The 23,342-nt window shown below is 37.0% G+C and overlaps 2 protein-coding genes across 9 annotated transcripts in view; one reads left to right on the forward strand and one right to left on the reverse strand.

Annotated features, from left to right (window-relative positions):
- On the reverse strand, nt 1–19,155 carry LOC107738030 (B-cell CLL/lymphoma 6 member B protein-like). 3 transcript variants are annotated; one of them, XM_016549702.1, is made up of 13 exons: nt 19,099–19,155; nt 14,772–14,916; nt 7,080–7,144; nt 6,577–6,799; nt 4,618–4,848; nt 3,744–3,890; nt 3,431–3,626; nt 2,787–3,010; nt 2,563–2,675; nt 2,337–2,477; nt 1,834–1,964; nt 1,463–1,600; nt 1–1,352 (listed from the first exon to the last, which is right to left on the reverse strand). In XM_016549702.1, exons 3-13 carry the CDS (start codon nt 7,105–7,107, stop codon nt 1,203–1,205), a joined length of 1,722 nt encoding a protein of 573 aa, XP_016405188.1. In that variant the 5' UTR covers nt 7,108–7,144; nt 14,772–14,916; nt 19,099–19,155; the 3' UTR covers nt 1–1,202. The 3 variants fall into 3 exon arrangements, with proteins under 3 accessions (XP_016405188.1, XP_016405190.1, XP_016405189.1); XM_016549704.1 differs by lacking the exons at nt 14,772–14,916; nt 19,099–19,155 and adding an exon at nt 9,230–9,326; XM_016549703.1 differs by lacking the exons at nt 14,772–14,916; nt 19,099–19,155 and adding an exon at nt 7,742–7,838.
- Nucleotides 18,468–23,342, forward strand: part of LOC107738029 (thyroid receptor-interacting protein 6-like) — a 14,726-nt gene continuing 9,851 nt past the window's right edge. The window contains exons 1-5 of one of the 6 annotated variants that reach the window (XM_016549701.1): nt 18,468–18,543; nt 18,974–19,036; nt 20,380–20,492; nt 21,644–21,801; nt 22,240–22,344. In XM_016549701.1, the coding sequence (XP_016405187.1) occupies nt 18,999–19,036; nt 20,380–20,492; nt 21,644–21,801; nt 22,240–22,344 (414 nt within the window). In that variant the 5' untranslated portion in view covers nt 18,468–18,543; nt 18,974–18,998. The other 5 variants (XM_016549696.1, XM_016549700.1, XM_016549697.1 and 2 more) reach the window with 5 other exon arrangements.

The following is a 23,342-nucleotide window of genomic DNA, read 5'->3' on the forward strand; positions in this document are numbered from 1 at the left end:
TCTTTGTCCAGCAAAAGAGCGCAACATAGTATTGTTGACATGATTATCCTCATCATCAATCTTTACATGTATATTAGTTTGGCTAGTGTGAGTCCTCAACCTGCTTGGACTCTTAGCAACTATAATACACCATAAAAATCATGAAATGGTCTCTTAAACATAAGTATCATTAAGAAGATACACACAGAGGCTAGTCATCTACAACTTTTCTTCTTGTTACTTAAATAGGCTCCAGGCCTTTTAAATTAGTCCGTTAACATACTGAATAACTGGTAAATAAACAAGGTTATATTTGCGTTTTTCCATTCTGGCTGTCCTGTTATCTTCTTAAATAGGAAACAGAATATAGTACAAACACCAGAAAGCATCCACAAACAAATAAGAGCAATACTTTTGGGCAAAACAAACAAACAACACAAAACAAATAAATAAAATTACATCATATTAATGTTTTAAAAATCATACAAATGTATCTTTTATCTGTTCTTTCTCAAACATGCTTAATTCCTTCTTTACACTTCCTTTCTACATCTGTCTTTCTTTCATAATCTTTCCCACTTTCTTGCAGAATTCCATATATCTAAACATTTTCACCTTCATTCAGCTCTTACAACTCAAATCTGAACTCCTAATAAACGCCTTCACACTCTGCCACAAACCATCTTTGTCATAACAGCAAACAAAAACAAACAAACAAACATTTAATTCCATATCTGTTAAAGTATTTTCAAATAACATGCTTCGTTTTTACTGTCTTAAGCCCTAGTTGGATGATAATTGTTTAGCATCTTGTTATAATACTCTCACATTCCCCAAGAGAAACAATTACCATCTGAATAGGCCCGTATATAGTTTTTAACAATGATTTTCGCCATTTTTCCTGGCAATATGACAACAACATAACTGATTAAATAGCATGAGGAAAAGAAAGTATGCAAAGCAAAATAAATACAAATATTCTAACAAATAATAAAGATAATAGTCAGCACATCTAGCGCAGGAGTACTGCATTCTTGGAAGACTGTATTCATTGGTACATTTATAGTCAAGCTGTCCTCGAATGCAGCACTCCACCTCTTTAAACTCTTTACAATACTGTTTTATAGATCCATCAATCTTCAGCCTAAATCTTCCGTTTAGATCGTGACCTATCTGCAGAGAGAGCATATAGCAACGGTGCCTGAGATGTTTCGATACGCCTCTTAGCAAGCTTGTAGCAGGGTGGGTCCTGGTTGGTACGGGTCTGCCAGAACCTTGTAGCGGATCTTGGTGTTGGTGATTGCGCCGTGTTTCTGTCTCAGGTGAAGCCTCAGCTGGCTCTTATGACGGAAGTGCAGGTGACATTTCTCACACTGGAAGAAAAGGTTAGAGCAGAGAGTGAGATTTCAACATCATTTTGCAGTATGGAGATATGTAGTTGTACTGTATATATACTGTACATATTTGTTCAAATATAACTGACGCTGTAAGGCTTCTCTCCAGTGTGGATGCGCAGGTGGCTCTTCAGCGTCTGCAGGTGGCGGAAACGTGTTCCGCAGGTGATACATGGGTACGGCTTTTCCCCAGTGTGGATCAGAACATGGGCACGCAGGTGAGCTACCTACAACACACATACACACATTTTACAAGAACATAATATTAGTTGAACTCTTTTTATTGATCAACAAGATAGATAAAAAAAGACAATAAATCAACAGTTATTCTGATATATGTATGTATGCATGTGTGTATAATTATATATATATAAGAAACCCTCTGCACCTACATATACTTAAGAATATATTTGAAATGTTCGAAAATAAGAATGATACATGCGATTCTGTGCAGATGTACCTGGACAAATCTGGCTCCGCATGTGTCGCAGCGGTAGGGCTTTTCTCCAGAGTGGATGCGGGAATGAGTTTTTAAATTGGCAGGCCGGTTGAACTGTGCTCCACACACATTACAGCGGTAAGGCTTGTCTCCTGAGTCAGCGGGAACATAAAAGAGTGAAATGAATGAGAAAGAGGTCAGAACTAGTAATAATAAAATGTTAATTTATTTTCAATTAAAACATCATTTAGCTTTTACATTTATAATTACAATATAATTTATTTTAATTTTGTTATGTCTGATATAAAGAACCTTCTCAAAGTGCTTTACATAATAAAAACAATAATACAAACATATACATGAAACTACATTAAAAAGTAAAGATTTAAAGTAAGACAAGTAAGATTTAAAAAATACTGACGGTGCCTCACAAATCGCAACTGGAAGTAGATTCCAGAATTTAATTTGTATATAAGAAGGTTACATAGTTCAGCCAACATTATCTGTTGAGTCAGCAGCCTCACCTGAGCGGGAAGATTTTGTGTTTATGGCTTGATTTCCAGGGTAACTGAGCTGTGTAGAGAGGTTCTCAAACATGATTGGGTGTTGGCCCAGTAAATGACTCTGATTGGCAATTTGGGTACAAATATAAGGACTGCAGAGACCTTTTAAAAATGAAGAGGATAAGATCAGTCTGTGTGTTTTTGTAAGCACATCTATTCATAGTAAAGCTAAGAGATGCTCACTCACCTTTATCCTCACTGATCGAAAGGGGCAGGGGCTGCAAACAGCTGTCTACAACATGATGGGGACTAAAATATATTTTTTGCTGTGATGTGTTATATGGAAGAGACAAGGTTTTCCTAGAGGAAACAGAACAATGGTCAATACATTACATTGAAAATTCTGTTTCTTCCTTAATAACGATATATTATTAAACAGTTACGTCAGAAGTGAAAAGGGCCAAAACAAACCTATTATTCAGTCCTGGCTCCTCCCCTGTCCAAATGTTATTTGTTGTTTTAGATGAGACTTCCATCCTATCATTGTCAAAGGGGGCGTGGCTTTGTGTTTGCCGCTCCTCTTCAGGCCCCTCCTCCTTTATAGGTGCGGCACACAGAGGGTTGAGGACAATATACTTGTACTTCTTCCAGTTACAGGCCTTTGGGTCAGGAGTAGGCTTGGATTCAGATCGCTTCTGTATGGAAGAAATATTGGAATTAGTAAATAGTAATTTATTTAGATTATTTAGATTTACATTAAAGCATAAAGAAAAACAAATTCTGAAACTTTTAATGCAGTCTCTATGGATTGAAAGCAATATGCATATATTGCTACACACTACCATTCTAGCAGTTTGGGGTTGGTAAGATTTTTTTTAAAAGGTTTTTTTGAAAATAGTCTCTTATGCTCAGCTCAGGTTGCATTTATTTGATCAAAGACACAGGAAAAATGGTAATGCTGTGAAAATATTATTACAATTTAAAATAACTTTTAATTTATTTAAAAATTTAAATGGCAAAGCTGCATTTTCAGCAACCATTAATCCAGTCTTTGTTGTCACATGATCCTTCAGAAATCATTACTGACAACTTACTGGCCCCAAACTTTTGCACACCTTTAACTGGGGAGACAGACTGCAGCCACTGGACTCAGCAGGTGAGTTGGGCTGCCCGCTGGAATGGGAAGGACTGTCTGGGGATGGTGTGGATGCGGTTGCAGGTGAAGATTCCTCTAATTTTATGGTCTGAGACTTGGGGATAGCAATCAGGCAAGTTTCTGGATCTGGCGAGGCAAAGCTCTCACTTGGAACCCTGTAGATACAGTCAATGAATTTTATGCCTTTTTGATAACAATTTTTGAGATAGGATACAGTCGTGAAATGCAATTCAAATACTTATTATTAGACCTTCCCTCCATAACCCTTTTACCTGGCTCGGTCTGGGATGGGATCTTCCATCTCAGCGGTAGGCCTGGAGGGGGAGGAGAAGATAGTGGGATGAGCAGGTGGTGACCTTCCACCGAGGGGTTCTCTGGAGGCTGGCTCCATCAAAGAAGGACCCGCAGAGATCCTTTCACTGCAGAGAAAAGAAAAAACTTTCAGTCTGTATAGAAAGAAGGAATTCAGAAGTGTTCTGACAAATTTTATTTTAAAGTACTAATATGTACCATTTAGGGCTACATAAAATGCAAAAAATGTGCCTTTTAGCTTTTGTACCTTAGGATACTGCCTCTGTGACAGCTTTGTACCTTTTTTCTAAGAAATAACGGAATGTTTTCTGGCAAGGTTCTCTCAAAGTTCTGAACAAACATTCTTCCAGTAACATTAATAGAACGTTTGTTCAGAATTATCTGGTCTTTAATAACGTTCTCAAAATGGTAGCAAAATAAACATTTATTCATAGTTTATGGGTGTTTTACTGAAATATTTTAGTTGGACAGTTTTAAATGTTACAACATAAGTTTCAGGCAGTTCAGAGATCATTCAAAAAGCAACGTTTCCATCATGTTTGCAAAACGATTAAATGGAACATTCCCATAATGTTGCTTCTAACGTTCCCAAACATTTAAAAACTACTTTTTGAACGTCCAGAGAACATTCTGAAAATCATTCATACTTAATGCAAAACGTTCTTATAATAACACATTTTTGTTAGCGGAGTAACAAAATTTTGTTTCTGTGTCACATTGCTGCTTATTTGCATAAAGTTTGAGCTCTAATCAAATTTGTAGCATCTTTGGTGTCGCCAGAAATAGTTTCGACTGCAGTGTTCTTTCCTCCTCTGCTTTGGTCTTCATTCTCACCTGTGAATAAATGCTCGGCAGGTGTCAGCGACATGCTCCATCTGCAGATAGGTGGCAGCGGCGAGCACACCAGATACTGTCCGGGTCGTGAGAGGGAGCCAGGAGGTGTACATGAAGTCCAGCAGCAGGGACACGCTGCCTGCGTTCAGCCCCTCCGGCAGAGTGAGAGAAAACCCCCGCTCACCGCCAGCACCGGCCGTTCGACGAGAGAAGAGAGTGTAGAAGAAGCCACTGTGGAAAACACATGTTTATTAAAGGGATAGTTCACCCAAAAATGAAAATGTGATGTTTATCTGCTTACCCCCAGGGCATCCAAGATGTAGATGACTTTGTTTCTTCAGTAGAACACATATGATGATTTTTAACTTTAACCGTTGCAGTCTGTCAGTCGTATAATGCATGGCAATGGTAACAAAATCTATGAGAGTAAAAAAAACATGCACAGACAAATCCAAATTAAACCCGGCGGCTCGTGACGACACATTGATGTCCTAAGACACGAAACGATCGGTTTGTGCCAGAAACCGAACAGTATTTATATAATTTTTTACCTCTAATACACCACTATATCCAACTTCCTTGAGCGCGCGCACGGCATCCGATGCATGAGGTGTGTACGCGCTCTGGCTGAGGTGTGTACGCGCTCTGGCGTAGTTTACGCAAGCGCCGGAAGTGATTTCTCGCGCGTATACGTCACTCATTGTTTGCACAGTGCACAGTCATTGTAGGTACGGCGGCTAATCAAAATGGTACTTACTTGCGCTTATCCGGATTGTTCAAACCGACTTAAAACTAAAAGATTACGTTCTCTCGTGCGAACTCATTCGGGAGTGGTGACTTTCCACGTATTCCCAACTTCTGAGCCTGCTCGCCTGAAGTTATGGTTGATTGCTCTTCGGCTGGATATCAACACACCCATTAACGTAAACTACGCCAGAGCGCGTACACACCTCACGCACCGGATGCCGGCGCACGCCCAAAGACAGTTGGACATAGTGGTGTATTAGAGGTAAAAAATTATATAAATACTGTTCGGTTTCTGGCACAAACCGATCGTTTCATGTGTTAAGACATCAATGTGTCGTCAGGAGCCGCAGGGTTTAATTTGGATTTGTCTGTGCATGTTTTTTTACTCTCATAGATTTTGTTACCATTACCATGCATTATACGACTGATAGACTGCAACGGCTGGAGTTAAAAATCATCATATGTGTTCTACTGAAGAAACAAAGTCACCTACATCTTGGATGCCCTGGGGGTAAGCAGATAAACATCAAATTTTCTTTTTTGGGTGAACTATCCCTTTAAGGTGCGAGAAAAGGTAACGAAACATGCACTGCAAAAAAAAAGTCTTATCTTACTTAGTAGGCATATTTTTGTCTTGTTTCTAGTCAATATCTAAAGGCATTTTGCTTAAAATAAGTAAAATACTCTTGTTAAGAATATTTTACTTAACCCACTGGCAGATAATTTTACTTATTTTAAGCAAAATGCACTTAATTTAGTTTTTTCCCCTGGAAACAAGACTTAATATCTTAAGTCATTTTGCTTATAAATGCATCTTAATTTAAGAATTTTTAGATATTTTGACTATAGAAACAAGACAAAAATACTAAGATAAGCCTTTTTTGCAGTGAATAAAAATTTTTATTAAAAAAACTTTGAATGTAGAAACAGTGAAAGATCTTAATAAGACAAACAAAGAAACAAAATTTCAACCGACTACAAACTCTAAAAACAAAAACAAAAAAATGCATCTACTGTGATACAATACACTTGTGAGACAAAAGATGTGCCGCAGGCGGAATATGATCTCATGCAGGAGTGAGCTAATGTCTTCAGACAAAGACAAATCTTGGCACAAACAGGAAAACAGGCCGAGGGGGGCAGGAAAGAAGAAGTGAGGGAGGGTGGGAGAAAGTGAATGACTGTATATCATGGCACTCCCTGTTGACCAACCTGCATGCGATGAGCACGGCGCAGTGGGCGCGCAGCCTGGCGGTGCCCACAAGCAGTGTGGCATCTGTAAGGATGTCCCGATGCCGCAGTTCATTTAAGTTCAGCAGCACATCGTTGGAGTGACGGGTGAACTCCTTAATGTAGCCTTTCACCTCCATCACATGGGCGGCTGCACTGTGCTCGGAGGAGCTTCGGTATCCCACTTCCATTTGCATTAATCTTTCTGTTTGATAAAGGATATATAAATAAAATATGCATTGATATTTATAAATAATATTATAATTTTAATATGTATATTTAACAAAATATAAAAAAAATATAAACCAAGACTTTTAAAGTCAACTAATATTTAAAAAATAATATTTTAGTTTGTATATTTATCAAATGTTAAAAATATAAACCAAATTTTGTATTAAGTTAATTAAATAACAATATAGTCTAGTCAAATGAATTATGGTCCTGTGAAGCTTTATCAGAAAATACGCTGACAAATAAAGAAATACCTGACAAGGATGATGAAATGAGATTCATAAGTGTCTATTTGGGGAGGCCAGCTCCCTACTCGTACCTGCCATCAAAAAAACAAAGAAAATAAATCATTCTAACTCACATGCATCAAGTAAAACATCTTTAAAATGAAATGTCATTTTCTAAACAACATCATTGATACAACAACTTCACATCTGCAGGTGTCAGAAGCATTCTGCAAAACTAAAATATCATATACAATATAATTGTGATGCACTGAGTATTGCATTAGTCCAGTTAGTAGCGAAATGTCTAATGGGGACAGTATAGCTTTATAAAAAATATTTTTCATAAAATTACTGAATTCCGCACCACCTTTTAGCAAATGCATTGTAATAATTCAGAGTAAAAATTATAACAGCGGAAAAATGACCATGTTGTCATTCATTCATCACATTTTTCCTGCAAAGGGCCTCCTCCCATAAAAACGATGAAACCTCATTCATAGAACCTTTTTAGCTGAGTAAGGATCCATCAAAGACAGATTTTGCATGTGGTTTGAGCATAACAATCAAAAAGCATCACATTTTTGAAGAACTAAATGGAAATGTGAATTCATATGCTAAAAATAAAACTATTTGACTGCAAGAAAACATCTCTAAAAATGCACAAAAAATTTATTTATTGAAAAACTCACCCTGACCAGCAGGGACGAGAACACACACCGCCCTGTTCTTACAGCTCCTCTCCTCTGATCTCAGCTGCACACACACGCTCTAACCTCCCTCACTCAAACGTGTCTCTGAAAAACTGACCAGTCTGACCTAGGAGAGAGTATCCTTTATAACACTGTGCAGGAAGTCTCATTCAGTCAGGGTGTTTATTTCCTGTGTTATAGAAGCTGCCTTTTCACACTGCTCCTGGGTCAGTTTTGTGGCGTTTCTTATAATGACTGAGGTCCGGATCTAGATGGTCTCTGATCAGGGGAAAAAACCACCAAGCTGAATCCCCCTCTGCTGCCCACGCGCTGGAAGCTCAGCGGGAAAAGGCTCCAAGCCCCTGTGTGTCAGTATTTATAGTTGTGTATTAGAGCTCTTTTGTGTTTAATGATGACAGGAAAGTGGGTAGAGTGCTTTTTGATGCATGTTGCGTGTGTTTTGCAAATGTTTGTTTGAAAGTGAAGAATTCAGGGAATGTAGGTTTGTGTGTTCGAGTGTGTAGGGTGTGTTGGCCTACGTGGGCTTATGAGCATTGTCAATGGGTCAGATGTCCTGTCAACACTGTCCAGGAGTTCAGCTAACCAAAGCAAACGTGCACGACCCAGTCTCTGTCCAGGACAAGGGAAACGGTCTCAGAGGAAGTTTGTGCAAATACATCAACTTTGTCATGAGAATTCTTCTGACAAGCTTGTCTTTTGTGGAGTGACAAGGCAAAATAAGATTGGGTAGAACTGAGCAATCCAATGCGGCAGAATACATATTTAAATGAATCTGGCAAACTTAAAACCATAGTCACAGCTAAATTTATAACGTGGAATGTGAAATATTAAAATATCAAAAAATTCCTGTGATAGCAAAGTTAGATTTTCAGCATAGTCTTCAATGTCACATGATCCTTGAAATCATTCTAATATGTAATAGTTGCTGCTCAAATCACAGTCGAAAACTGTTAATGCTTAATATTTTTGTGGAAATGGTGATTTTGTTTCATCAAGATTCTTTGATGAATAGGACGTTCAAAGAAACAGCATTTATTTCAACAATTTTGTAAAAATTTAATAGTCCAGTTAGTAGCGAAATGTCTAATGGGGACAGTATAGCTTTATAAAAAATATTTTTCATAAAATTACTGATTCCGCACCACCTTTTAGCAAATGCATTGTAATAATTCAGAGTAAAAATTATAACAGTGGAAAAATGACCATGCTGTCATTCATTCATCACATTTTTCCTGCAAAGGGCCTCCTCCCATAAAAACGATGAAACCTCATTCATAGAACCTTTTTAGCTGAGTAAGGATCCATCAAAGACAGATTTTGCATGTGGTTTGAGCATAACAATCAAAAAGTATCACATTTTTGAAGAACTAAATGGAAATGTGAATTCATATGCTAAAAATAAAACTATTTGACTGCAAGAAAACATCTCTAAAAATGCACAAAAAATGTATTTATTGAAAAACTCACCCTGACCAGCAGGGACGAGAACACACACCGCCCTGTTCTTACAGCTCCTCTCCTCTGATCTCAGCTGCACACACACGCTCTAACCTCCCTCACTCAAACGTGTCTCTGAAAAACTGACCAGTCTGACCTAGGAGAGAGTATCCTTTATAACACTGTGCAGGAAGTCTCATTCAGTCAGGGTGTTTATTTCCTGTGTTATAGAAGCTGCCTTTTCACACTGCTCCTGGGTCAGTTTTGTGGCGTTTCTTATAATGACTGAGGTCCGGATCTAGATGGTCTCTGATCAGGGGGAAAAAAACACGAAGCCGAATCCCCCTATGCTGCCCACGCGCTGGAAGCTCAGCGGGAAAAGGCTCCAGGCCCCCGTGTGTCAGTATTTATAGTTGTGTATTAGAGCTCTTTTGTGTTTAATGATGACAGGAAAGTGGGTAGAGTGCTTTTTGATGCATGTTGCGTGTGTTTTGCAAATGTTTGTTTGAAAGTGAAGAATTCAGGGAATGTAGGTTTGTGTGTTCGAGTGTGTAGGGTGTGTTGGCCTACGTGGGCTTATGAGCATTGTCAATGGGTCAGATGTCCTGTCAACACTGTCCAGGAGTTCAGCTAACCAAAGCAAACGTGCACGACCCAGTCTCTGTCCAGGACAAGGGAAACGGTCTCAGAGGAAGTTTGTGCAAATACATCAACTTTGTCATGAGAATTCTTCTGACAAGCTTGTCTTTTGTGGAGTGACAAGGCAAAATAAGATTGGGTAGAACTGAGCAATCCAATGCGGCAGAATACATATTTAAATGAATCTGGCAAACTTAAAACCATAGTCACAGCTAAATTTATAACGTGGAATGTGAAATATTAAAATATCAAAAAATTCCTGTGATAGCAAAGTTAGATTTTCAGCATAGTCTTCAATGTCACATGATCCTTGAAATCATTCTAATATGTAATAGTTGCTGCTCAAATCACAGTCGAAAACTGTTAATGCTTAATATTTTTGTGGAAATGGTGATTTTGTTTCATCAAGATTCTTTGATGAATAGGACGTTCAAAGAAACAGCATTTATTTCAACAATTTTGTAAAAATTTAAATGGCTTTACCGACACTTTCGATCAATTGAATGCATCCTTGCTAAACTAAAGTATTATTTCTGAATATCAGGAGTCTAAAAATATAATAATATCAGAAAAAAAACTTTATTATCATTCTTTTTGTTTTTCAACATTCAACTTAAAGTAATTAATTACAGGGGTAATGACAAAATAATAAATTAATTTATTTATATATGTGACCCTGGAGCACAAAAGCAGTCTTAAGTCGCTGGGGTATATTTGTAGCAATAGCCCAAAAACAATGTATGGGTCAAAATTATCGATTTTTCTTTTATGCCAAAAATCATTAGGATATTAAGTAAGTATCATGTTCCATGAAGATATTTTGTAAATTTCCTACTGTAAATATATCAAAACTTAATTTTGAATTAGTAATATGCATTGCTAAGAACTTAATTTGGACAACTTTAAAGGTGATTTTCTCAATATTTTTAACTTCCTAAAAGTAATTTAGAATGGACTGATTGAACCAGGTTGCACAGTAAACATGGCCTAAAAAAAGGGCACGACCTTAGTTCAGACCAAAGATAAGCAACTCAGCGAATGCAGCCAGGTCAGCAGGTACGGCCAAATTAGGCCTCACCTGCCTCTCTCAAGGGTTGCCGGAAACCTCTGTCTGGCTTCCTGTGACAGGAGAGTGTGTGTGTGCTTCTGGAAGCTTGTTATGGGCAATGAGAGGAAGGAAATAGGAGAGTTTTAAAAAAAATTGATATGGGTGATATCCCTCTCTCACGACCGAAAAACAACTGAGCGACACCTAGAGAAATGCAGCCTGCAGATGTGCAGGAACTATGGAACACCCCCTCCGGGCTTCCTGTGAGACACACACAATCACACACACACACAGAGCTAGAGACGGGGATGAAACGCCTGCGCAGGACATCCGTCAATAAAGCAGGCAGGAGAATGAGACAGGGGATATGGGGGCCCGTGTAGGTCTCCAATAGCTCAAAAACAAGTGGAAAGTTACCTCACCTTCTTAACTCACGGTTCATGGAGAGTTTGGAGGGAAAACTTACCAGATTACCAGACAATTAAGTCTATATGAAATTTTGCTCTTTAATATGGTTCAGGTTCCTTCACTTCATTTTTTTTTTCATGCACAGGGCAATGATTGCTTTAACTTGCATGGCTATTGGCCAGTATTAGGCTATAGATGTTTTTAGTTTATTGCTATCAGCTGATATTTAATTGAGCATAGACATTTACACTTTTAGATTACCTTTGAGATCATTGTATGCACAAAAAAGAAAAAATAGAACACTGAAGACTGGAGTAATAGATGCTCAAAATTATTATAAATATAACAATTATTTTAAATTGTAATAACATTTCACAATATTACTGTTTTTACTTTTACTCTTGGTGACCCATTAAAAAAACTTTAAAATGTACAAAACTTAATACAGCTAAATTTTGTTCAGGTTTTAGTTCACTTTTTCATTATCCGCCAGGCAAGGTTGCTTAAAATTGCATATACAGTATTAGTATGGCCAGAGATGTTTTAGTTAATAATTTTTTACATGTTGATTGCCTAGCCATCATCGTACGTTTATATTTAGAAACACTAATAATTGTAATAACACTGTTAAATGTAATCTTTAACATATCTCAAAACAAATATTCATTTTCCACAATGGACATTATAATTCTGTGATGCCTAAATCCACTTGCAGCATTGAAAACGACTGATTTAAAACACTACAAATGAGCCTCATGCTGATAGATAATGGCTCGTGAATGAATGAGCACAACCCTGTCAAACAATCAGATCATTTTATTAAAATAAAGAGAAATATTTTGATGTTACATGTGAAGTATAATATTTTAGTATAGGCTATAATATACTGGTCATGTGTAGCATCTATTATACTGTTCAGAACATTTTTAATATGTAATGTACTTAAAATTAGGACTAAATCAATTCAAAACGAAAATAACTAAAACCAAATACATGCAAATGATTTGAAATTTCTCAAATTTCAGTCAGTTTCTTATATTAAAGGGAAATGGATCAACATTCTCCTTTACATCAAGTAAAAATCCCAACCATCATAAAACAGCAAATAAGTGTTGAGCTTTGAGAAGTTATTATGCAGTTACCGAATTCGTCCTTTGTTTGTGTTGAAACATGCACCATGTTTGTTAATGCGAGTCGGAAGTATCTTTTAGATGAGGGTGTTGAGTGCGTGTGTGTGTCCTTGTGTTCCTATTTGTTTTGATGCTGACTGGATCAATTGTGTCTTTGGTGCGAGGGAAAAAAGAGAGAGAGAAAAAACAACAGAAGAAAAAAACAAGAGAGGGAGATGTGGGTCTAGGCGACTTCCAGGCATTGTGCGAGCTACGGAAGAGAGGGGGAGGCCAAGGAAAAGTGAGACCATTACTAAACTAGCTCGGCCAATTAGCGGAAACCATACAGTCTGTCAGACTGGCAGCAGCAGCGTTATATAGATCAGATCCTCAGAGCTGCGTGCCTCAGCTAGTGTCCAGAGTGGGCTGGAAGCACTACACTGTGATTCTCAGAGCTGCTGGGACTCTCTAATGAGTTTTTATGTAGCTGCAGCCTAGTTGAGTCACGGTTTCTGCTTTCTAAAAAGCATGAATCGCGGAATCAAAAGGTGGAATAATGTTGTTCTGACAAAGATACACTGAAGATTAACATTTTTTTTTAAAGTTCACCCAAAAATGAATGATTTCCTTTCACAAAAGATGATATTTTGAAAAACATCTTGCTTTTTTGCTTACAAAGTGCAAGTCAGTGGGGTCCAAACCATATGATATACAAATTAACTGTATTTATAAGGTGCAGAAACAATGAGTGTACTTTCAATAAACTGCCTCTTCCTGTCGAAGCTGAGAGATTTGGACATATAAGGATATGCTTTGAGCTCATCCGGTGTGGAGTATGGATGAAGGGGGTTGTTTGTGGAAGGAGGTGGGGACATGGACAAAAATGGACAATGAAAAAAAAAATTAGGATGTACTGAAACGGATCACAGGTTGAGACATATGCAAAAGAAAATTCACATGCATGCACATTACGGTTCAAACGTTTTGGGTCAGTAAGATTTTTAATGTTTTCTGAACGAAGTCTCTTATGCTCACCAAGGCTGCATTTATTTGATCAAAAATACAGTAAAAAGCAGTAATACTGTGAAATAATATTACAATTTAAAATAGTCATTTTCTATTTGAATATATTTTAAAATGTAATTTATTTCTTGATGCCAAGCTGAATTTTCAGCATCATTACTCCAGTCTTCAGTGTCACATGATTCTTCAGAAATCGTTCTAATATGCTGATTTGCTGCTCAAGAAACATTTATTTTTATTATCAATATTGAAAACAGTTGTGCTGCTTAATATTTTTGTAGAAAACATGAAACATGATGAAATGTCTTCTATTATGATGTCTTAATTTCTTATTAAAAATAATTCATGTCTTCATTAAAAAAATAATAAACCTTATATGAGCCAGAAATTATTAACATTCCAAACCCCAGAAATTTTGACATAGGTGCTCCCTGTATAGAGAACAATGTTTCTCTCAAAATGCTGTGCCAGGATCATTAGATGAGCAGCCAAGTAATCAAGATGTTTTGCTGAATTGTCTGCAGCTAAAAATGTGTAAGGCTATTCATAGAACTTAATGCAACATTAACAATTATCAGCAGAACATCTAAGAAAAATTCCCACAATCAACAATACCCTATTCATATTGCTGTCAGCAAGTATTTTTGAAGAAAACTATGCCAAGAGCAAACTTTTGTAGTATTACGTCTTTAGAGAATTTTACTAAAATTAATAAGAAATAGTGTGTTACATGAAGTCATCACAGTTTTTTATTCCTATACAAAAGTACACAGAAATAAGTTAATAATGTGATACAGAAGTATACATTGCCAAAAAGAATTATATAAAAATGCCTAATCAACTTTCCCCAAATAGTTAGTTTCTAATGGGAGTCTCAAACCCATTTCATTGTAGGAAGTACACTGATCATACACTCTCAGAAAAAAAGGTACAAAAGCTGTCACTGGGGCAGTACCTTTTCAAAAGGTACACTTTTGTACCTTTTAGGTACTAATATGTACACTTTAGGTACTAATATGTACCTTTAAGGTACCAGTATGGACTGTTTAGGTACAAAGGTGTGCCTTTTGAAAAGGGACTGCCCCAGTGACAGATTTTGTACCTTTTTTTCTGAGAGTGTACCCAGAGTTAAAATAATCAATTAATATTCTTTTAGACTGCTCACATGAAGACCATTCATTCACACTTCTTCTATAAATACCAGACATCTCTTTATGAAGAGCAGCAAAGAGAGTGACCAACCTGATCAACACCCATGGGAGATACCTTGAATGTATGGTCAGAGTTTAATGGTCAGCTCTATTGATAGAGTGTGAATTTTCTAGAAAGCAACTTTGCAGCCTACCTCTCTGTGGTGGTACCAGCAGGTGCCGGCAGTCATCAGCAGTCAGAGAGATGAGTGCGAGGAGGTGAGTGTTATGAACTGTCTGTGTTATAACAGTCTGATCCTGATCTTGTCTTGGTAGTAAGTAACCTTGGCAACAGAAAACCTGAAGGAGAAAGAGGAGAGGAGAGACTGATACTGGTTCAGATATAGTCTGATGGTCACGTAGCGTTTCAGAGAGCCAGATGCTGGAGAGTGTTTCACGTGTTGGCCTGGAGGTGAGAGGGCAGATATTATCTAGGCAGGATGTTAAAGTGGAGCACAGAGTGTAAGTATCATTAAAAATCAAGTTGTAATAATAAATTAAATGACAATTAATAAATTAAATGAAAGTCTCACACAGGAGGTTGGTTCTGTTAATTGATTAAAATTGAATCCAAAAATTAAATGGTAAAATTTCTATACATTGTTTATTATATCTATGGGTATATTTATTAATTATATTTTATATTTATTATTGTTTATTTATAATTATTGTGTTATAATTTCTATTTTATATTACATAATATTTCTTATTTAATTTAGTTACATTTCTACATTGTTGTAGCAATGTAGCAAAATCTGTAAAAAAAAAATTTAAATAAAAATGTATATACAGTACATGTACTATTTTGTGATTTAAGTGTTCTGTGATTAATAAATGGCTTATGTTTAAAGGAAGGTTTTTTATTTTTTTTGTCGGCATTGAAAATCCACTAGAGACAAACTATATACATTTTCCATATATCCAAACACAAGTAGCATTAGAATTGGGAGAATTAAATAATAGATACACATGCTGTTATTCATACAGATAACAGTTTCGGTTATTAATCAGTTGCTTTAGCATTGGCTGATTTAATCAACTCCAGGGGTTAAATAATAGATTCATCTATCAAAGTTCAACTGAAGACAGCTCAAAATTCCGTTTCATTTTGAGAACAAGTGATATGCCCAGGATTAAGTTGCCCTAGGCGATAAATAAATCCCTCTTTCTCTCTCCCTTTACTAGGACTGCCACCATATGTCATTCCAATATGGGACACACACAGCTGGTATCCCAAAATATGCTCCACAACACCCTGGCATCTATGGCAAGCCAATTTAACATGTATTCCTTTAAACTAGCATTTATCTCTAAATTATTAATAAGTAAAACCATAGTGACCTTTTCAGTTTCACTAGTACTATTACTATTAAAAATTGATATTATAGTTTACCAAATGCGACTATCAAATTATCAAAATTTGAATTTTAAAAAATTTAATCTATCAAAATATATCAAATTAATCACAATTATTTATTCATTACTTACTAGTATTTAATAATTTGCTATAAGTCTCTATTCCAATAGTGACAAATAACTATTAAAAAAATATTGCAAATATTTGTCAAAAAGTCATTCAGATGTCAATTATTCACTTCCAACTATTAGGCCTATATTACAGTTCTTGCTGGTAACTATTCCAGTTTTACATTTTAGTAGGTATTAAAACTTATTTATGAGACACTAGTATCTATCCCATATGTGATTTAAAAAAAAACTTTCATATGTAATATTTAATGACCAGTCACAATGGCAGCAAATATAATACATATCTATTTCAATAATTTACTAATTTTAAATAGCCATTTTAAAGTTGAATTAAAAATCTTACAAGTAGCCTATGATTAAAATTTTACTAGTAGCAATTTGAATACACAGCATTTATTAAATAGGTGCATATTTAATTTGTACTAGGAAAACATAACCAGGGCCGTAGCTGGGGTTTGCAGGGCCCCAGTGCAGGTTGTACCCGTGGGCCCTGTTTGAAATCATGTAGTACAAATAAATAAATAGAACAAAGATTAGAACAAATTAAACCATGTTTTGTTTTTTTCAAGGTTGTTCAAGTACAGAAACAGAATAATAAAATGTAAAATATTATTGCATAGTCCACACTGTATAAATTAAATATAGATTAATTCTTGTTAAAACTACAAAGTAATTCAGTCAAGAGCAGTGAGTGATTTCTCTCTTTTATTTTCTTGGATTAACATTATGGACTGGCAGCTAGTAAATTAGGCACGGTCACTTTAAGAGACAATACATCCAATATAATGATACACATCCGATTTCTTTCTCAACTGCTTATGTTCTTTTAAAACATAACTAACAGTTTTTTGAAGATACTTTCCAAGACAGGTATGTTGACATATTTTTGTATGTATTTGTCCGTTCAAGCGCAAGAGGCAAAACTCAATTCGGTGTTCAAGGGCTGTGAGACGTGGCTTTCTGTGCACAGAACACAGCGCGCGGGGGCTGAATTAAGCTCTTTTGCATCTTTTTGTGCTTGCATGTTTATATTGATGAGGTGTATTTGTTCGTTCAATTGAAAGGAGATGCAAAGTAGAACTCAATTCAGTGTCTGCGTATCTGAGATGTGGCTCTCTGTGTGCGCAGCACACACAACACGCAAGTACTTAGTTGAGTTCTTTCTACTTGTGTTTCAATGCTTTAAAATATCTTGAATGTTTTAATTGTCAGGCTTAGATGATAAGCTTTCGTGACAATGCGCAGCAGTGGCCCATCAACTGTCCAGATCGTATTTCTTGCCGGTCTAGGGCAGTTGCCAGGGGCCCCCCCCACAGCTGTGGGCCCCTATAATCATCACCACCTTTTCACCCCACTAGCGACGGCCCTGAACATAACTTTATGAATAGTTAAATTCAAGTAACTACAGAAAAATAAATAGTTCAATGAAAATACATTCTATTCGCTATTGAATTTTTTTATAGTAATTTAAAAAATACTGTAGTGTACCGCAGGGCTGGACTGGGACGCAATTTCAGGTTGGGAAATCTCACACTCATCCAGGCCACACAGAAAAAGAGGGGCCAAAATTTTTAGTATTAGAATTTTTCAACAAATATATTGTACTAATTTTGACATTTAGGCACTTTAGAAATTGTGTTCTAATACACTACCAGTTAAAAGGTTTTGATCAGTAAGATTTGTAATGTTTTTTAAAGAAGCCTCTTCTGCTCACCACGCCTGCATTTATTTGATCCAAAATACAGCAAAAAAAGCAATATTGTGAAATATTTTTATTATTTAATATGACTGATTTCTAATTGAATATATATTAAAATGTAATTGTATTATCATTTCTCCAGTCTTCAGTGTCACATGATTCTTCAGAAATCATTCTAATATGCTGAGCCTATAGCTAATACTCAACTAGGTTAATAAAGACGAAACTATCTAGCGTATTTATACTGATGAAACTGACCTGCACTTGAAGCCCTGAACAGGTCAGTGATGTAGCTACATTTCACTGCTTTTTCTGGCCGCTTCCTCTCTTCCATCGAGTCCCGCGCATCGGTTCTGTTCAGAAGCGTTTGACGGAAGCGCGGAACAACGTGAGCCGATTCCTATAGCGCAGCGCTGCCAGTCAAGACTAACCGATTTATGATTTATTATCGATTTATTATCGAATGAAAAAATCGGAAATGATCACTTTGGTACATTGAGAAAGCATAAATATAAAATATTAATAATAACTAAAAAAAAAACTAAAAAAAACAGGGCAGCGGGCCAAATCAGCCTCCAGGCCACCGGGAATTCTCCCTGTGCTCCCGATGGCCAGTCCGGGCCTGCTGTAACGTAAAAATATCATAGTTAGTGTAAAGGATAAATGTTAAATCAGCTTGCCATGTGACGTCATGCGTTTGGATTGCTCCACACAGGCCTCTGTTGGATCCTCCAGGAAAAGTAGGCTACTAAAATGAAACCGACAGAGAACTAAAAAAGTACTTCACTAGTGTATTAGGTTAGCCACAAACCTAAAGCGAACAGAGCATGCTGATAGTGTTTACTTAAGCGTGTGACTGTTAGAAGAAAAGATCTCGGTTAAATCAGCCGAGGCGACTTGCAGTATTCGCATGATCTAATAAACAATGTAAACTGGATGTTATGTTGCTCACCGATAAAGTAAACTATATAGGCGACTCGTTTATGTTTTCTTTAATGTCTAGAGAGTTTATTTATAATTTTTAACAGTTTCATTAATATATACTACTTTGTGGTAAGTGCACGGTGCGTCTGAGATAGCATTAACTGAACTTTACAATTGAAACATAGATATACCAGACGCAAGGACGCAGCGCGCCGGTTCATTTCATGAGCTGATTTCATTTTGCAGATGAAAACGAGGCGAGGCGAAGCAGATGCTCGGTAGACTGGGAGTCTGCAGCGTTTTCAAGAGGTACGGGAAATCGTTAATGTCCTATTGTTTCAGTATCCCAATAAACACAGGACACACGTTACCATAGATGAGTTGTTGTTATCGCAAACTCCCATGAGCGTGACGCTCATGCGCGGCAGTGTCGTGCTTTTGCCGGTTGATGTAACTTTGCGATGTTACATTGGCAGTAACAGTAGCCTATATGTCGCAGATGAATGGGTTTTATAAGATAAACGCATTCTCGTACGGGTGATTCATCGGCCTAACAATCCCCGGCTTTGAGTGCGAGTTTTCACGGATTGCAGTGCAATCCAAGGCGGTGAGGTTGGACATTTCTCTGGTTGCAAACTTGCACATGTGTTTGAATGTAGTTCAGTGCAGTGATCAGAGTAAAAGTCACAGGTGAAAAATCAATTTTAAGATGCTATTTGTTTTGTTACATGATAGCTAGTCATTATCTGATCCAAAGACCAGCAACAAACAAACCAGCAACTAGTTGGTTATATTAAGGTTGTCATGGGGGGCATGATAACTGATCAGCTGGCTATGACCAGTTAGAAACCAGCTACTGTCTTAAACTGGACTATCCTGCACAGTTTCAAAGGACGTGTTTGTGTTTTAATATTTAAGGTTAGAGCCTTTCTTATTGTGTTTACAGCATTTGTTGCCCTCTTATATTGTTGTGAGGTTTATTTGCTTTGTTTTCATAAACTTATAATAACAAACACTCCTCAGCACTTGGATACACAGGACATTGTCCAGCGGACACCAGATGGCTCAAATGAGAAGTTGATCATTACACAACATTTCCTATATTATTTTCATGGACAGACTCTGTAGATAAAGGATTGTGGATTAAGTGTTGGGGACAATGGCTATTGTACCAGTGGGAGACTTGAGAGAGGAGCGAATACATTGCGAGTGCTGTGCACCTGTGGGAATTATATGTATGTGCGAGAGAGAAATGCAATTCAACTAAGGAACACTGGAATTCCCCTTTCGGCTGAGAATGGTTGCCTTTTCCTGCTTTTTAACTTAGCACCTATTGTTATCTTGGAAACCATGCATTGCCAGTGGAAACACAACAACCTGTTTTGTGTAGTTAGAGTTATTGCATTTTTACCAGCTTGGACAGCACTGCTTAGGGCCGTAACTCTTAAGTTTGTGGTCACGTGTTCAGAATGCACATGTAAAATAAAACGCTTAGAAATTAGAAAAGTTACACAACAGTGACATCACACTTATTCTGTGCTGTCCTTGTAGAAGCCTGGTATGTCAGGCCCCAACTGGCTGCCTCCAGGAGCCCTCGGTAGCCCAGATAGAGCCACAACACCAATGTCACACTCTGGCCCCGCTCTCTACAGACCTCCCAAGAAAGGTCTGTCTGACCAGAGGCCCAAATATAACATGTATGACCAGAATGGTGGAACGGGAGGAAATGGTATGCCTATAAGATATATGGCTACTGGACCTTCAGGTAAGAGCCCTGTAACGGTAAAATTTAAACCTTTCAGTGCATGTTTATGCATTATGCTCTGAGAAAATTGTTTTATTCTGTTGATACCTGCGAAAAGGATTTTGCTGAAGTTTATCCAAGTAGTTTAGAATTAAATATCTTAGTTATATTACACCAGCCTGCATCATATTTGCTGAATGAAATCCAATTCTTGATTCTTACCAATTTTGAGATGCTGATTCCAAAAATTGTGTTTTTTGACAAAATTGAGTTTTGCTCAAGCATGTCACACTTTCTCACAAAACAACTATTCAACTACTATTTGTAAGGTGAAGAAGTCTTGCATTATCGCTTAATCGCCAAAAAAAAAAAAACGCCACAAAGACATAATTCCTAACTTCCTGTGAGCCAGGTTACAAATTTGTTCAATTCTCAGCCTATTTTCACATGTATCATGATTCTGAAGACATTAGTTTATGCCTAATCCTGATTTCAAGGTTAGAATTATGGCCAGTGACAGAAGAAAGTGCAGACATGACCCAGATGTTTTCTGCTACCTCTGTGCATGCGTTACTACATCCAAACAGCGATAGAAAATTACCGATTTTGTGGGAGGGTAAAAAAGCTTAATTTGGTTTTGACATTAAATGTATTTTGCAGATTGTTAGTTTAGTATTAAATACTTAAATAATGTTGAATACTTCTTTTTGGCTGCTTTGAAACAATCTGAAAAATCTCCATTTTGAAAAAAAAAAAAAAAACTGTAAGTGATAGTACATTTTATTGATATTTTTGGACGCAGCATCATCAAAATAGGAAATATTACTCCTCCTTTACAAACCAGCAGAATTTGTTTCAAGATGCAGGACAGTGTTATTAAATATCATATTAATATCGTATTTGGTTTATATTTTACAATTAAATAACTGAACTGTAGAATCTGGCATTGCATAAATAAACAAACATATGCATTATGCCTTTCCCAAATGGTCCAGTATGTGACATGATTCTTGTTTAAAATTTAAAATTGTCAACCTCACAAACACAGTTAATATTTTATATGAACCTCATTATATTATCTGTTTCATTGAATTTAATCTTAAAGAATCTAATGCTGGAATACTATTTGACAGTTTGTGCTTCGTCATCTGAACTGATGTTTATGTGCTCAGGTGGAACCATGAATCACCAGCATCAAGATGATCGCTCAGGGTCTACTACCTACAACCCCTTGACTCCCCAGTTAAGAGACCGATACTATGCTCCAGGCCAGGGGCCCAAAGAAGACCACCACACATGGAACCCCCGCATGGCCAGCCATGAACTTCACGTCAGTGACATCCACATTTTCATTTCTCTGCAAGACTGTGTTGCTCAAAACTGGATTGAAAGATGATTCAATTAGTTAATTATTCTTTAAATGTGCCTAAGGAAAAGGGAAAAAAGGGTAGTCTTACCAAAAATGAAAGTCTGTCATCATTTACTTGCCCTCATGTCCTTCCAAACCTGTATGACTTACTTTCTTCTGCAGAACACAAAAGAAGATACTTTAAAGAATGTTGGTAACCATTCAGTTCCCTTTGGCTTCTAATATACTGTTTGTCCATATAATGGAATTCACTGGGAAGCATAAAGGTTTGGAATGATGTGAGGATGTTTAAATGATGACAGAATTTTTGGTTGACATTTTTGGTTGACCTATCCCTTTAAATCTGTATACGTGAATGTATCATAATGTGAGGTTTTTTTGTGGCTGTTGTTTGCTCAGAATCGGGGATCAGAGAAGCACATCTCTACTATTGATGCAGAGATAGACTCTCTTACATGCATGCTGGCTGACCTGGACAGTCACCCTCAGAGCACAAGCACACAGGTACAACACACCAATACTGCTTTATACAAGTGCCAGGACAATAAATGCTTTCGAGTATATTGATGAGTAAATGTGTTTGTTAAGGATAGAATACACTACACAACTTTAAAAAATCTGAACAAACATTATACACTTGCTGACTTTGTAAGTAGTTAGAGAGAAAACCTGGGCATCATAGTCTGAAAGACTGAGAATCACACACTGCCAGACTTTAGTCATTATAAACAGACACAAAAAAAACTCACACAGTTTAATTGCAGCCGTATGACAAATGAAAACAGTATTTGTTGGAAAAACGAGTCTGTGTCCATCATTAGTGGTCAACCAATATATTGCTAAGCTAATATAGCAGCCAATATTTGGCATTTTCTTTTCATTTTCGGCATTAGACATTAAGTTTTTCTCTTTAGCCGATGTGTTGTAAGCAGGACTTTTATTTTGGCAGCACATCTTCAATCGTTTACTGTCTCTGTCTAATTAATTATTAAAGGGGTCATATGATGTTGCTAAAAAGAACATTATTTTGTGTATTTGGTGTAATGAAATGTGTTTATGCGGTTTAATGTTAAAAAAACACATTATTTTCCACATACTGTACATTATTGTTTCTCCTCTATGCCCCGCCTTTCTGAAACGCGTCAATTTTTACAAAGCTCATTGTTCTGAAAAGCAAGGTGTGGTCGACAAATATGAAAGAAGTCAGTTTCGGCCCGGAACAACCTTTTGTACAGTGGAAATACACGGAACGGTTCGAGAACGGACACAAACCGGGAACCCGTACCGCGACCTCTGTTCTCTGTGCTCGTGCTTGCACTTCGTGTGCGCTGCACGCAAACAGGGCGCAAGTTCGTTCTGTTCCTGCACTTAAATAATTTTTAATCACATTAAAATGCGAACGCAGGAATCGTTAAGCAGAATCGAAATACACGCGTCTTATCGAATACTCGGTTCTTGGAAATTTGGAACCGGTTCTAAAATGGAACCGGTTTTCGATACCC

This window comes from Sinocyclocheilus rhinocerous, unplaced genomic scaffold (assembly GCF_001515625.1).
Source record: "Sinocyclocheilus rhinocerous isolate Xijiao unplaced genomic scaffold, SAMN03320098_v1.1 scaffold494, whole genome shotgun sequence".
NCBI lineage: Eukaryota > Metazoa > Chordata > Actinopteri > Cypriniformes > Cyprinidae > Sinocyclocheilus > Sinocyclocheilus rhinocerous.

Coding starts and splice junctions, on each gene's coding strand:
- LOC107738030 (XM_016549702.1), bottom strand. CDS start 7,107: ATGAATCTCATTTCATCATCCTTGTCAG. Junction 3,627..3,743: donor CCCATCCCAGACCGAGCCAG/GTAAAAGGGTTA, acceptor CTGTATCTACAG/GGTTCCAAGTGAGAGCTTTG. Junction 2,478..2,562: donor TTCGATCAGTGAGGATAAAG/GTGAGTGAGCAT, acceptor CATTTTTAAAAG/GTCTCTGCAGTCCTTATATT.